The 16,279-nt window shown below is 35.7% G+C and overlaps 1 protein-coding gene across 4 annotated transcripts in view; it reads right to left on the reverse strand.

Moving 5' to 3' along the window:
* The window catches only part of atp9b (ATPase phospholipid transporting 9B), a 148,607-nt gene that overhangs the window by 121,704 nt on the left and 10,624 nt on the right, over positions 1–16,279 (reverse strand). For 3 of the 4 annotated variants that reach the window (XM_006635853.3, XM_015357691.2, XM_015357692.2), the window contains 2 exons: positions 10,899–11,072; positions 1,945–2,095 (listed from right to left, as the gene is read on the reverse strand). In XM_006635853.3, coding sequence (XP_006635916.1) covers positions 1,945–2,095; positions 10,899–11,072 — 325 coding nt within the window. The remainder of the gene's footprint in view (positions 1–1,944; positions 2,096–10,898; positions 11,073–16,279) is intronic. The other variant, XM_015357693.2, reaches the window with a different exon arrangement.

Below are 16,279 nucleotides of genomic sequence, written 5' to 3' on the forward strand. Positions count from 1 at the left end.
TAATTATAAAACAGAATGGAAAATAATGGCCTTATGTACACTATGGTAAACCTATCAGTAGCCTAAAGTATTCACAACTATTAACACTTCACATTTTACAGAGTAAACAAAGCAGCAAAAGTCACAGTCACAGTGTTACTCTAAATGTAAAGAGAAAAAATTCTATAAATTTACAGAATAGCAATACCACAGCATAATACATTTTTACCTCTACAAACAACCATTGTGGGGAATCAGTGACACAAAACAGTATCTCGGAGATGAACCTGTAGGAGCTGTGGGACATGCTGCCCAGCCATGCTGTCGAAGCCAATACCATCACCTGCTTCGAGAAACAGCGGGATGAGATCCTCCAACAGCTTTTCAACTAAAAACCAAATGTGCTGAATGGGATAAAAGGCCACCTTTATTTTGTGCACTTTATGTTTTGCAGGCCTATGAAATTACTATTAAATTAAGTGCGCATTTTTTTCTTAATATTCTTTTAGTAGAGATCTAGACGCATTGCATCTGCTGGAAAGCTTCCAAGGTGTTGAAAACACTTCAGACTAAAAGCACGGTGTCCTATAATGGCATCTGGTGTGCAATAAAAATACAAATGTCAAAATCAAGCAGGCCCAGCTGTGAACATTTAAATATGAGCACCACGTTCTAATATTGTCGGATAAGTGGTCAGCTACTGTACTGGTCTATATGAATTCCACGGCACAGAGTATTTCTTAGCGAGACAAAAATAAACCCACAGTACAGCTCTCAGCTTTTATCTCAAGAAGCAATACCTCTATTTTTGTCTAGTTTGTTTTGTATTTATCCATCTAAATAACTGTGTTTAGAGCTGATGTCCAAGCTGTGAAGATATAATAATTATTTATTTAAATAGGCAAGACTGACAAGGGTGACACAAACATTAAGATGTAAACTTGCTGAACACAAAGGAGACCAAATACATATAACCACAGCAAAAATGTAAGACAAATTACTAAGTACCAATGTACAGGAACAAATTTAACTATACCCAGATCTGTTTGATTAAGTAGAAATCTGTTAAAGCAGAAAAATTAATTCTTCAGAACTGGAAAAACTTGAATCTTACAAGTTGGGGCCTCTCAGAACAGTCTGGAAAAATGTACAGCATAAGATTGCCTCTTGTTCTAGTGTCTTTTTAGAATTTAAATTTTATAGTTTAAATAATTTTGGTTATTTTCATTCCTAAATAATTAATTAATTTTCCTTTCAAAGGGATACAAATAATGGTGAAATGTTACACTTAACATACTCTATTATACCTTGTATCAGTCCATAATACTCCTATGTCCTAACTGATTAAAAAGAATAGGGAGTACGATGGACAAAAGCCACAGCTGAGCTGAAGAAAACACAAATGTTATCTTCTTCTGGCTGGTGCAGATTCCTGCTGGACTGTCGGTCTCAGTCCTCAGTGCTACACAGGAAGGCTTAGTTAACCACCTATCACTTAATACACGTCAGCTGTTATCTCAGGTGACAGTCTGTGGTTTTCACCACAGTATGAAAAGGTGACAGTACAGGTTTGCTAATATAATTGTCTGCCTGTCGAGTAATAAAAATACATATTGAAAACCTCCGGGGAACAGGATTAACTGAAAAGTCTATAACAAATGATTTTCAGTCATTAGTAGATGAAATTATTACAGGCCCCATACATTACTATATAACACAAACCCAATAAAAGGAGACACTTTATTATTTTTCCATTATAAAACACTCTTTAATAGCATGTGAAGTCCTTTGTATTAAAAATGAATGAAAAAAAGCAAGTCTCAGGCTTCTAAAACTACACTTTCATCAAAAAAGAGTAAAAACTAAAGGACTTCTTTGTACTTCAGAAAAGAAATTGAAATTGTATATTCCTTTTTTAAAAACTTTACAGAAAAAAAACAGAGGGTGACATTTTGTTCAACTTACCCCAGGAACAAATGTAAAGACATTGTACTTCTGATTCTTGATGGCGTTCCTTGGATATTTTTCTTCGCATTTCTCAGGACAGCCCAGCCACACCGTTCGTGCTTTGAACTCTTTCTTCCGTCGGCATGTGTGCACGAGCCAGTCACAGCAGCTGTCCAGAAAAAAAAAAGACACATTTGAAACAAAATCCAGATGTGCATGTACCCTACAGCCAGCATCAACTCAAATCTTAAACCCACTTTCTGTCACAACCCAATACTTGGCACAAGCTTCCCACAGGGTTTCAATAAAGATCATGAGGGAAAAAACTGACTTCAAATACTGGGCTTGTGCTATGGATTCCCAATCCACGCAAATCACGGCTAGGTCTAATCTGGTGTAATTGATAACTAATCGAATCTTAACTAGACAACTGTGGACTTCCTTGTAATTTTATAGTTTGTACCCACCTGAACTATTTTAAAGTTTGTTTTGTTTCAATAGATACATGCAAGTTATAAACCCAGTTTTCCTTCCCAATATCAAGGAACCTCCCAGTCTTAGTTTTAAATTGAAAGGTAAAGATTCAGTGACACCTTAAACTGCAGAAAAGCTATACGGTTCTGCCATCAGAGTCAGGCCTTTTCACAAGCATCTCCACAGACATAAAAATATACAACATACGCATATAAACTATGTATGCACGTGTATATATACAGTATATACATGTAATTTAGGATATAAACAATTTGAACTAGAAAAAGCAGCATGTAACACTGCTTTATATGAAGGTTGCAAATTATGTACACATAAGCCCTATAAAATATTTTTAATATTGTCTTTTACATAACATTTTTCATCCCAAAAGATCCTAAGGCTACGCAAATAGGAGGGAACACACATCCAAATAAGATTGCAAAAGGTCACATTCTCATTAAGTACAATTTAAATGTAGTAATATTATGTTAAAATTATGTCCCCTTTGAAGTGGGCATGCAAGATTGTGCACAATAGCCCTTAACATTTCAAACAGATATTGTTGTCTCAGCCTTTTGAATTACAAGGCAAAAACAACTGATTACAAAAATCTAACATGCAGAGTATTATACAGATACCTTAAACAACAGGTGTTGTGAATAATTATTAAAGGCAATAATCCATTGCTAAATAATTAAAAAGAATTATGTGTTTTTATCCAGATGGTCCCTTTCAAGATTTATTAAAAATAATTAGAAAAACACAAACACTGGGAGCATAACTTATAAAAAGCCTTTGAGCTATAAGCCTGTTACTGTTAAAGTTCATTTGTGTAAGGATCCGCATTACAGGAGCTATTTACACATCCTTTGCAATAAAACCATGCACCTTCAGTTTGTCAGCTGAGTCCCTGTGGTTCTATGTAATGCTTAGCTAACACGCCTTAGCGTTGTAGCATGCTAACAATACGCTGAGGATGTTTGTAAAAACTAAAATTAATATATTTGAAAGAAGAAGAAATGCCACAGAACGCTGGTCTTTTAATGTTCTTTAAATGCTTGTTTTTAACTCCTTATATGTTCCTTTATCACCTAGATTGCATTCATTCTACTAATTAAATGCAGAAACAAATTAGACTGAAAATCTTTCTTCAAGACAATTCTATAATAATGGCATTAAATGACCCACTAGGGGTTAATGGGAGAGCAGAGTAGTACAGAGCCTAGCCTTTTGTGCACTGAAGTGTAGAACTCTGAAGAGTCTGAAATACACATACTTTCATTGTGTAAAATATACTGTAATAATTGTGCTCTACAGGTATCCTAAGTAATGAGGCCAAGCACAGCTCTCTAGTCCTGTCAACCCTCAAAGATCAGCATTTTCCCATGCTTCAGCACAGACAATGGGCTACAGATTAATTGAAAGTGTTTTAGACCATCTTGCAGAGCAGATTAATCCCAGTATTTGATATGCCCTGCACTTCACATGGAAATGCCATTCAGTCACACAATTTTCATACTGATAAACTGTTTCTGAAAGAACCAGGGATGAAAATCTCATGAGAAAAAAATCAATTCAGCCCAAAAAGACCTTGGAGTATTGATCTGCCTGCATTATGTATCACTAATTTTCCCAAGCTTAACACATTTATTTTGGGGGTGGAGGGTGGCATGTAAATACAAACTCTTATAGAGTATGCAGCCCTAGTGCATTAACAATGCAAAACAAGCACTACACCACTTGACATAGGTCACAATTATATTCTCGTATTAAATGTTGATCGTGAAAACGAAAACTACATCTTGAGCAACATCATTGCCGACAGACATTGACGGCACAGAATCAACAGTGCCTACCGAGGAAGTTAATCAAAAATGATGTCTTAACTCGGCATAAAATTTTACATACTGTAGATCCAGATCTTCTGAATACATTGCACTTTGCCAAAATCAATATGGGTTATGAAAAAAATGTAAATTGAAGCTCAGCCAGGTTAATTCCTTTAACAAATCTACATATAAAGTACATTTGAAGATTGTATGTAGACTTACACTGACTTGTGCACAAGAATAACAAAAAGTAAAACTATATAGGCTTAACCAAACAAATACAGATGCAAGTAAAAAAAATTTTAATACTGTGCATGTTTTTTAATCTAAAGTCCATACCAAGTAACCATGATGATATGTAATATACAGTATAGTGATAAAACTACTTTTGTGGATTTACTTTAAGAATCAGACTTTCTTTCATTGGTTTAATCGTCACAATCAATACTATAGTGCAGTGAATTTCAGATAAAAGTTTGGTAAAAATCTTGGCCTTTTTAATGTTTTTTAAGATGTTATAAGTATAGTCCTCCTTCATTGCTGTGCTATCACTTGATGTAATGATCTGAACGTCTTAGTAAGTGACTTCAATGTTAATTTTAGGCAAATGGTGGGACTCTGTATAGTGTTTTATATGGTATATTATAGTGTATATTACATGTGCTTGCACACCATTTTTTTACATCTAACAAAAACTACTACAAACTTCAAATTGTAGCATAAAAGAAATCCACAAAATCAAAAGTATGGAACCAGTATTTCAACAGGAAACCTTTAAGAGTTTATGTTAGATATTAATACATTTTCTTATCGTGGTTTTCACCATAACCTATGCAAAAAGGCTGTGGTGCATAATAGAAATGGGACCAAACCAGCAGGCAGGCCTGCAGTTTGTTATACAAATAACTACTTGCACAAAACGATACATACAGTACAGTACACAACATACCTAGAAGCAGGAGGAAGAAGTTACGTTTTTTTGAGTAATGTCATCTGACATGTTGATTAATTTAACTTTTCCAACTTTTAAACACATTATAAAACTGAAAGAATTATGTTTGTATTGGCCTTCCTGCTGCTGCTCACCATGTGCCAAAATTTGATTAATTCCTTGCTCATATGAAAGATTATTTGCACAAATGATAGTTGTTTAAATACAGAAAATTGGGATCATCCGAGTTATTCTGCTTGAATTATTTTTATTTTATAATCCCAACTATAAGCACACTAACTACTGGAAAGCATCAAATTTGTCAACTGTGAAAAATCCAATTTGTTCACACAAAAAAAATCAATTTGAACTCAGAATAGAGATGCATCAGTGATAATCACACTGCAGGTGAAACCTGTGATTGCTTTTTTTTAATATCCTTTAAAAACATTCTTAAAACCAAAAACTAACAATGCATTACTGTTTATCAGAATATGGATATGTTTTGTATTTTTACCAAAAAAAAACAGTTAAATGAGCGTTTGAGTCACCCCCCCCCCCCCCAAAGAACTGGGGCTTCTAAATAGCATAAATCTGGAAACATGAGTCACATAAGAAAGCTATTAAAAGCTGCTCTCAGTTTATTGAAGCACAATTTGTCTGATAATAATGAAATGTAATAACTTAAAAAGGTGACTGCGGGTCGTCTCTGGCAATTTCATTTCTCTTCTAAGGTATGAGAAATACAAGTGAAGAGCTCTTCACTTTTTTAACATGAGAAATCCTGTCATCATATCAGGTTTTGTTTGGAAGAACTGGCTGCTCCCATCATTTTAACCTAGCACAAAACAAAAGGCTGTCTAACAGGTTATATTATTCAGTAGCTAAACTGCTGGTGTTTTTTTTTCCTTTAACCCCAAAGCCCTTTTTGGACCAATAGCGCGGATTGAGTAAGTCAACCAAAAACTTGTCCTCTGTGTAGCGTGCTCTTCACGCACAGTCACCAGTGCGTTCACAATCCGGCCTGAGCTACTCTGACATGTGCAGCCACTACTGACAAACATACTGAGGGCACACAAGTTTACCAACACAGTACATCTATGACAATGGAGATGACATCGCAGTGGCTTCCACCGTTTCTGAAATATATGGCACTGCATTCTATAATGTTTCGGACAGAGGCAGAGCTGATGCTGTTAAAACAAATCTACAGTATGTGTCACATACTCAGAAGAATGCAGGTTTGAACCCCTGCTGTGCCACAGTTTCAATGTTACCATGAAACACTCGTGTAAATGCTGGGGTTTACCAATCAAGATTTGTAATTGTTTCGTTAAACCAGAGAGGTTGAGTGGAGGCAGTGTCTGTCCTTGTACTAAACCTGCAATGGCTGCTATCTGCAGTTGCACATTTATGATGCATAATAGTGCTTTGGCGAGCTTTCTTTGTTTCTCTAGATTGGTGCTAGCAAGATGTAACTGTCTGGGCTTAAAAGACTGATTAGTTAATTACCAGGTTAGCGTGATATAAAGACTTATTTTTTACTTCAGTGGACATCAAACTGCCATATAGAGTTGCCAGAGAAAGTATTAGATTACTGTTGAGTGAATATTTTGAATTTTAAAGATTCATTTTTAAGCTATCGTACACACTGTTATGGGATAATACATGACATTATAAAATTGGATAAGCCGTAATCATTTAACACCTGTAATTTGCCTAAGGTTACAATAAAAAGTAGAAATCCCTTTCGGCATTTTCTGAATTTATTTAATGGAAAAAAGTGGACTATACTCTCATAAAAGACTGATTTAAAGGTTCAATTTAAAATAAAGTTTAATATAACTATTATTAGTACTACACTGCATGACAGTGCACTGAGCGTCACAGATACTGTAAGTGGCAACTGTGAATACAAGCAACTCAAATGAACCTACATTCATTAAAGCGCTGTTCAAAGATGCTTTGGAAACTGAGACAAAACTGTGCAAGGGTTTTTTTTCAATTCAACACCAATATTACAAATAGTCACAACAGTTTTACGCTGTTTGACACATCAACAAATAAGAACCAATGAGGAATGAGAGCCAATTTAATAACCTAAAATGCTTACAAAAAAAAACAGTAAGAGTATTTTGACAGAAGAAAACAAGCAGTTTGCTTTTTATTTTTTTTTTTAAAAGAGCCACAACCTATCACATACACTACCTAAGAAAGAAACTGGAATGTAGTGGGAGAGAACTAGAATGATAAATTGGTGTTTTGATGATGTATAAGATGTGAAATACCTAAACCTGTGATGGAGAATCCTCTCCTAAAATATGGTATATTCCTCAATCACCAAGTCTTCAAGTTCTAAATCTTGGTCCCCTTAGAAGTAATCTTATATTGCCATCCCTAGACTGTTGGACACAAGGCATCTGTGCTTAACAGAGGAGACCATCAGTCTGATGTGGAATGTTGTTCATAATGCTGAGCAGATCCCTGCCTAGGTTCCAAAGTGGTTGGTTCAACAGGGGGGTTAAAGACAGAGATCTACCTCATAATTTGATGTGGCTCACATGAAGGGGAATCATTTGATGTTGCAAAAGCTGCCTGGACAAGCTGGGCTCTGAATGCTGTCCCTGGCCTCTCTCAATGAGAGTCACCATCAACAATCAAGATGGTGGTTGCTATTCTTTCCCATAGCACAACACTGACTCTGGCCCTCTCCACAACACAGAACAGGGCACAACATGTGAAAGCCCTTAACATGACCTTTCACTGACATTGCAATACGCAATGTAACATCATGCATGTGCACTCATGGTGTTTCTGAGATTTGAAGAGGATTGCAGCAGCTTTTTGCAATAAAAAGAAAGAAACAGAATCAATAGTACTTTTCTTGCTGTAAAACACCAAAATAATGAAGTTAATATTTGATTCCTTACTTATATAACACTTTTATGGACACAGCCTTTGGGGACTCCCTTCCACCACCATCAATGTGCAGCACCCACCTGGATGAGATGGCAGCCATAGTGCACCATTACAGTGGGGAGGAGAACAGATTATTAGGTGATTATAAGGAGGCCGTGATTGGTAAAGACCAATGGGAAATTTGGCCAGGATGCAGGGTTAACACTCCGACTCTTTTCGAGAAACGTCCTGGGATTTTTCATGACCACAGAGAGTCAGGACCTCAGATTTACGTCTCATCCAAAGGACGGCACTTTTTTACAATACAGTGTCCCTTTCACTATACTGAGGCATTAGGACCCACACAGACAGTGGGGTGAGCGCCCCCTGCTGGCCCCACTAACACTTCTAGCCGCAACCTTAGTTTTTCCCAGGAGGTCACCCATCCAGGTACTGACCAGGCTCACACTTGCCAAGCTTCAGTGGGCTGCCAGTTGTTAGTTGCAGGGTGATATAGCTGATGATGCGATCCATCGTTATATCAGCTGAAGCTTGGGCAAATCAAAAGTGTTTTTCTACATTGCACCCCAGCCACCAATATACCTTACAATCTCAGTTTAATAAAGACATAAAAAAGGAATTAATTTTGAAACTCTACAAAAATCTCATACTAAGCAAAGCAATGGTACATGCTCTCAATTTTAACTAAAAGAGAAAATAAAATGGCCTACAGAAAAAATTAAAACAACACCTTAAAAAAGAGCTCTTGCTCCTCATAAGCAACATGTTTTTTCAAGGAACACACTGCAGAAGAGCTGAATGAACAACAGGAAATATGATGTTCATGTGTTTCTGTACCCCAGACAGCTTCTTAAAACACTGATACTCAAGACGCCTCCCACAAAAGGTTAGCATTACTGTACAAAAGAAAAATGTATCCATTGCCCATTAAAAGTGCCATGAGACCGTGAGGATTCTGATAATCAAGATCCTAGAGCAAACTGTTATTGTGTATTGTGTACCAGACTATGCTTAAAACACTGGATGCATTCTTCACACGGACATTGTTAACTAATATGCTTCAACCTGAGACACAAATTCCATGTAAATCTATACAGGTTATCTGGAAAAGATTTCTTTACTCAAATGAACTTATCCTACAGGTTTCAAGGTTTTTACCTTCAAGTTACATATTTTATGTAACATGGAACCCATAAAGAAATTGCTCCTGTGAAGAGCACAAATATGATAGCCAGCTTGTCAATACCATTTTTTTCCCAGAATGGTCAGGCCAGCACAAGGGAATGAAATCAGGCCTTTGTGAGAAGTTAATTAGAGTCAAGATATGTGTTGTCCCACTGACAGATGATCTACAGTGTATTCTTTACTTTGATATGCACTGTATTTCGGGGTGCACTATATAAGTAATGATAAAATTGTGTTACTACTGTAAATACACTTGAAGTCTTTACCTGTATTGTTTTAAGCTAAAGAAAGAGCACAACGACTGATATTACTGTGAACTAATTACATTAAACATAACCTTTATGTTGCTGAAAGGGGACACAACATATGTTTCATACATATGTTTCATACAAACTTATTTTTAGATCTCCACGCCTTTAACTCCCACTTGCTGTGTCACTGAAACTAAGGCCAATTCAAATGCCACTCTTAGTCTGTCAAATCCTGAAAGAATCAAGCAGACATATCCAAAAAGCTCTAGATTACACATTTGTTGCCTGGTGTTTGACCTCCAAATGCAGTGGTTTTATTCCTATTTTTTAGAATAAAAAGAGGATGGAATCTCTAGTACTCTATACTCAAAACCCTTATGGTTACCCAGCACAAAAACTTAAATCTGTGTGTATGTTCTGCAATGCCTGTGTAAGTTAATGCATTTTATTGCACTTCAAATGCGTCCATCCGGAGGATGACACATTGGGAAATATGAGTCAATGATTAGCAAATAATCAAAACTGCACCCATAAACACAACTACATGCAAAAGAGGGTCAGATATGCAGTAAAACAAAAAATGGTAATTGATACTGAAGTAAGAGATAGCAATGTGTTAGGAGGTTGGAAGAAAAGCATGTATAACGCATCTGGAATGGATGCTGTATGATGTGATGAAGTCTTCCTGCATAGACAGATAGGTAGACAGATTAATTTTCAGAATGGGTAGTGGGAACAAAACTGTTTACAATTTTCTAACATAAAACCAGACTAAAAAACATAAGAGAACACTGTTCATTCATGAATTTATTTTCTTATCAAATTTCTCCTCCCTAAAGTTCTGTGATGAGAACGTCACTACTGACAGGAAGCTGAGCCTAATGACTTTTACAGGACATTTTGTTGTTTTGCTTAGAGATCACACTAAGGTATAACACCTTGTATTTTCCAAGTCGACCAAATGTGCTCTTTATGGGGAATTCTGATGTATAACTACATGACAAATGAGAGCAACTGTATCATTTTATTCAATAGATGTGTTACTATTCCCTTCAGAGCTAACTATCCTGTCAGGCATTTGTCTACTGATGATATTTCTCTGACAGATGGGCATCTCAAAGAATTGCATGACTCTACCAATGCAGTACAGTCTGTTACACCAGTTAAATCTCGGATATCTGAACATAGTTTCAGGATGCTTGATTTCCAGTGGACTGCTACTGCTCTATTAACACAGCAACTAATTCCAAAAAAATGCCTGAAATTTGCGGCATGAATGAAGAAAAATGTGAAACACACATTTTAACGCACATCTTCCCATTGGTTTTGCTGAGCACACCAAAAGCACCCACATGGAGGCAACATAAAAGCACATTACTCTACCTGGTACACAGTACTTTCCACCCGCCCAGCAAGAACCACCCCAAGCTGTGTTTCCTCTGAGTGACCCTGGCTCTCGGCAAGGTTTGGTAGTCGCTCTCGTCATTCTCAAAACCTTCTTCGGACATCATCAGGGGCATCTCATCCAAGTGGGAGGACTCATCTTCCACCTGATACCTGTTGTCAGAATTGAATTGCGCGCGTCAGACATAACAAAAATAACCCACCACCAAACCCTTCACCAGCAAAGCTCAGCACAAACAGCTGCCACCAAGACACATAGAGAACACATACATGTCCTACCAGTGCAGTGAGATTAACATGATATGGTATGTTGGCAACTCTACTGCCTTTGAGGAAATATTTATTTTCTCATTTACTATTGTAATCATCAAATATCTAGAATGTAATTTTTAGACTAAATGGAACAGAGCTTAAATTAAAAAGTTTAGCTCATCCAAGATTTTTTTTCTAGATCGTTCTAACGTTAGTAAAACACCATAAAACACAATCCCTCAGATCTTGCGTATATCTTAAATCAGAAATGTGTTAAGACCAGGAACCCGTGAGTTTTGAACAATTTTGTGAATTCATCAATTCACTTAATTCCAGAATAGACCAGTTGAGAGCTACAAGGTGTTGATATTTTCATTTCAGAAGATCATTGTATTACCTGACTGAACAGATCACCTACTTAAAAATCAGTTGTTGTCTAGAAACTGATTATTTAAGGGGGAACAATAAAAACTACCAAGTTGTGCATCTACAGGAACAAGTGTGGATATTCCTGTCCTAAGGTTTCATTAATTTCAAGGAGGAAGTGGTGGACATCTTCATTACATTTCAGTTCTATTCCACCATTCATAAACTCACATAATTTAGTGTAAGATCACATCTAAATTCCTGAGGAATTAAGAGGTTGTAAATGATTGGTGACAGATCTTTCTTGTCCGGATAATACATTTTAGTTTAAAAACCCATGCCAAGATTTTGCTGTCCACATTTGAAGACTTTACTCATTCTTATGAGATTACTGCAACAAATGAAAGTATCTTACAAAAATGAAATAAGTGAAATTCCCATTACAACTGCTACAGTAATATTTTTAGTACCTTATACAGAAACTTTAAAACCTTTGGCAAAACTTCTGTGCAGCAGATGAAGTACAAATAGCCTTTGTATGCATAGAAAATAATGAGAGAAATCTTTAGAACAAAAATATTCGTCATTCAAAGAAAAACAGGTAAAGCAAAGCAGATGACAGAAGGAAAATGTGAGCATGTTCACAAATCAGATACAAAAATAAGAATGTCCACAGTCTCGGACTAAAACAAAACCCTTGTTTTTGTCACAGCCATTACAGAGGCTTTTGCTGGCATTTTGCATACAGATTAGCAGGTCTTACTTAACAAACAGAAGCATTTCTTTAGCTGCAGAAATCATCTCAGCCAGTTAAAGAAACCACTTGATTTGGATTTTTCTTTCCATAGAGTGAAACCCTTTGAATTGTTAAAACAAAAAGAAACTAGTACAGTTCGGGGCCTTAAAACTATTTTGCTGATAAAAAACTAACCTCCTAGAATTCACAGCTAAAAAATAGCATAAGACTTGGGAGAGCTAGAAAGATAAAGGCACATCAGAATGATGATCTCTATCGATCCGCAAGCCCTGGTACAGCAAAAGGCTAACATTTGTCACAGCCTTGCTAAGCCCAATACCTGATCTTAGCTGGGTCTGATAAACTTCAAGAAAAGCTCAATTCATTTAATTGATGATATGTTCTTTCAATACATACTAAGCTGTACTTTACTGCATGCATTGATTTTCCAAACCAACCCTTTCTCATGACAAACAAAACAACAAAAATAGTCTGATTCAGACTTATATGTGCACATATCAATTTTGATAAGCAGTCTGCAATGCAGTAAATCTTAAGGTGCATCCAATATATGAAGACACTGCTCTTTATTAAGATAACAGTCCGTTTACAAAAAGAGCACTACAGAGGGCAAAGAAACACACTCACTGTTCAATTCCACACACAAAGACAGCAGTGCAATATGGTCTCCAAAATGTTGCATAACCATTTTTACTCAAACATTTATGACTTCTGCAAAAGATTTTGGTACAGGTAAAAGCCAACAATTAATATGTATTATAAATGATCCAACAGTTGCAGTACTTTGCACAGTGGTATTTTAGTTACCACTGCTAACTCACAGATTTTGAGTCCTGATTTCGAGATTGCATGTGCATCCCTATGTTTCTCGTGGGTTTTCTCCATGAGGCTCTGATTATCTTCCACCTTCCAAAGATGTGCCATTTAGGTTTTTCTGGCTATGCTACACTGGCCACCCAGTGTTTATTCCCCATATGCAAACTCCTGTATGCAAACTCCTTGTTTTACAAAAGAGACGCACCGCTTAAAAACCTTTCATTAAGTGAAAATCTGTTACACAAAAATGAGTTTCCCTCCAATCAAAAATCAATCATTAGAATTGTATAACCCAGGATAATGCATAATAATAAAGTATACAGTATGCATATAAGAATGCATTTATCAAAATAGATAGAATTAATTAAAACAAACATATAGTATAAAGAAAAAAGAACCAAAACTGCGAAGGAAAAGGAAACTGTGCTATTCAACACTGACGGACGTTGAAGCCAGTGACTGAGGTTCTGAGGCAGTTGATTGAAGATGAATGAAAGGTCAGGGATATTCAGAAAAAAGCACTAAAATGGCTAAATATATGAGTAGAGACTGTTTTGCGCAACAAAACTTTAAAGCATAAAAATGACGATGGGGGGCAAAGTTTGCTTTATGCAAGCTTTTCTTGAAGCAACATTTCATTATGTATACTGATTGAAAGTCATTAATTTTTCAAATCTACTATGTTAATATCAAATAACTGCTATCATTGTGGAGTAATCAATCAATTCCTGTGAATCTATAGGTTTATTAAATGATTTGTTCTACTTATTTATTTTCCAACGATCCACTTATTTCTTGAAAAAAGCCTTAACAACATGACTGGGTACTTCACTCCCAGAATCCAAATGAGTTTTGTGGACTCCCAAGAATTACAGCTCTTCATCTTTAAGTACAAGGCGGTCTCAAACTATAATAAATTAATTTGCAGAATACCAAATAACCTCAAGTAAACAATAAACAGGCTAGCAAAGCTTTTATCAATTCTATTGAAAAGAATAAAATAACTCCGATAAAGACACAAGTGTTCAACAAAGAGGATCTCTCAGACAATAAAGGGGGAGAGGGGTGTCACTAACATTACTGCTGGAGAGGCTAATATGGTATTTTCACACTTCATGTGTGTACATACATTTCCACTGTGGATTAAAAATGGATCAGATTAAAACACAACAGTGGAAACTCTCTACAATTCAGGTATATTTAATTACTTAGGTTTGATTGAATGCAGCTTCCTTTTAAATATTTTATTTAAAAGACTTTGGAGGCCACAGTGACCACACAATATAGAGCCTGTATCCAAGGTACTAGATATCAAATACTCTCATCCTGCTTGTTGCAAGCTGTAACCAAGTCTCTTTTTTGGTGCCTTTATTTTAGTTTGCCTTTTCTTGTCAATGAAGTTGCATACAGGTGTAATTAAATACCATGCATCAATGCAATAATGCTGGTTTCATGAAGGCTTTGAAGGCTCAAGAATTATCTTGGAGCAGGTAAAAAGGTAAAGGTATTTCTAAATTGATTATTAAACAATGAAAAGACAAAAAAACAACATTGTACCTTCCTGGATAAAAAAACAAATGTTTCAAAATGGAAAAATGTAAATAAACTGTATACAGATGTAAGTCCTGGGACCTGCTTTAAAACAGGAAAGTGTGAACTCAGAAAGCTTACATCAGTGAAAAAAATAAAACAATAAAAAGAAAAGGTAAAAATAAAGGTTTAAACCGCCTCAATTTCACTTTACTATAACCTATTAATAAACACCAAATGACCTCTAGCACTTAACTGTTCTCTCTTTCTAATCAACAGTTAACACCTTGCTGAAAAAAATATATTTCATATGCTGCAAACTATCCACCAGAAGTAAGATATTGTATGTGGTTAGTGCACCACTTATTAAGTCAGATACTTTTTTATACATTTTTCAGATACATTGTAAATAGAAAACATTTCTAGGTTACAGTTGTCTTTATATTTAAATGTATTAAAATATACTTGCTAATTTATCTAGTCTCATTCTCAAACCACTCAAAAGGACTCTGAAATAATGTATATACAACCCATTTCCACATTGTCTCTGACAATATGCAAATCCAAGTGTCACACAACACTTGGTACCTTTGGTATTTCACCTAAAACATCTAACAAAGTCCAAAATTCAGACAGCTGAATTAATGTGCTTTGGAAATAGTAAAAATCTTCATTCTGAAAACTTCCTCAGGACTGAACGTCCAGAGTGAAAAAAGGTGTCTCAAACATGCCATATCTGACAGAGCAACTGTTGCTATTGACACCATGCTGTATTTGCATTTTGTTGTCTTTGGGCTGAAAACAAAGACCCTGCACAAATAGGGCTATGTATGATCTATTGTGCCTGTAGGTAGAGTATTTGGTCCAAACTGATTAAAACTTCAACTTCAAGGAACACTACCTCGTGTAGTGAAATGGGATTCATTCAGTTGTTATTCGATTCCACAGTTATGTTATCAATAATTAAATTATTAATTATCTTCAAAATCAATTTGCTTTGACATATATTTCTCAACTCTCTCTTGAATTAACTGTCTAAAATAAATTTTGCTACAAACTATATGTACAATTAACAGGTCAGTCATATTACAAGTCTATTGTGTCAGCTATTCCTGTCCTTGAGTGCCATGTTCCTGTATGTTTTCATACAGACCTACATTTGGAACTGGAAACCACAGCTGGTTTGTCTTCTTATCTGCTTAATTAGCTGATTTTAAATCATTAAGGTCTGAGAAACTAAATACAAACACATCAATGGATACTACCTTGAACACTAGAAACACTGGAAGTCTGGAGGTGTGTTGTGTTTGTAAGTAAAATGTCTTTTTACTTACTATTAGAACTAATGTGGAACTTTATGTTAATGTTTCAGAGCAAAGTTAAACTATGAGAACTTTGATATTAATATGTTTGGCATATCTCTCATGGTTATTTTTTTTTCCATTTGACTGGGTTTTAATTTCTATATATATATAGTACAAATCATAGTGCTGTTACCTGTTTTTTTGTGTTCAGATGCTGAGCAAAAAAACCTTTGGAATTTCATTGATTTTCCAAAAATCTCTAGTAGCAAGTGGCAAGTGACATTTTTTCCCACTTACAACACTCTATAAACACCATATCTGCCCTTTCTCCCCAA

The sequence above is a fragment of the Lepisosteus oculatus genome, chromosome 10 (assembly GCF_040954835.1).
Source record: "Lepisosteus oculatus isolate fLepOcu1 chromosome 10, fLepOcu1.hap2, whole genome shotgun sequence".
NCBI classification, from domain to species: Eukaryota; Metazoa; Chordata; class Actinopteri; order Semionotiformes; family Lepisosteidae; genus Lepisosteus; species Lepisosteus oculatus.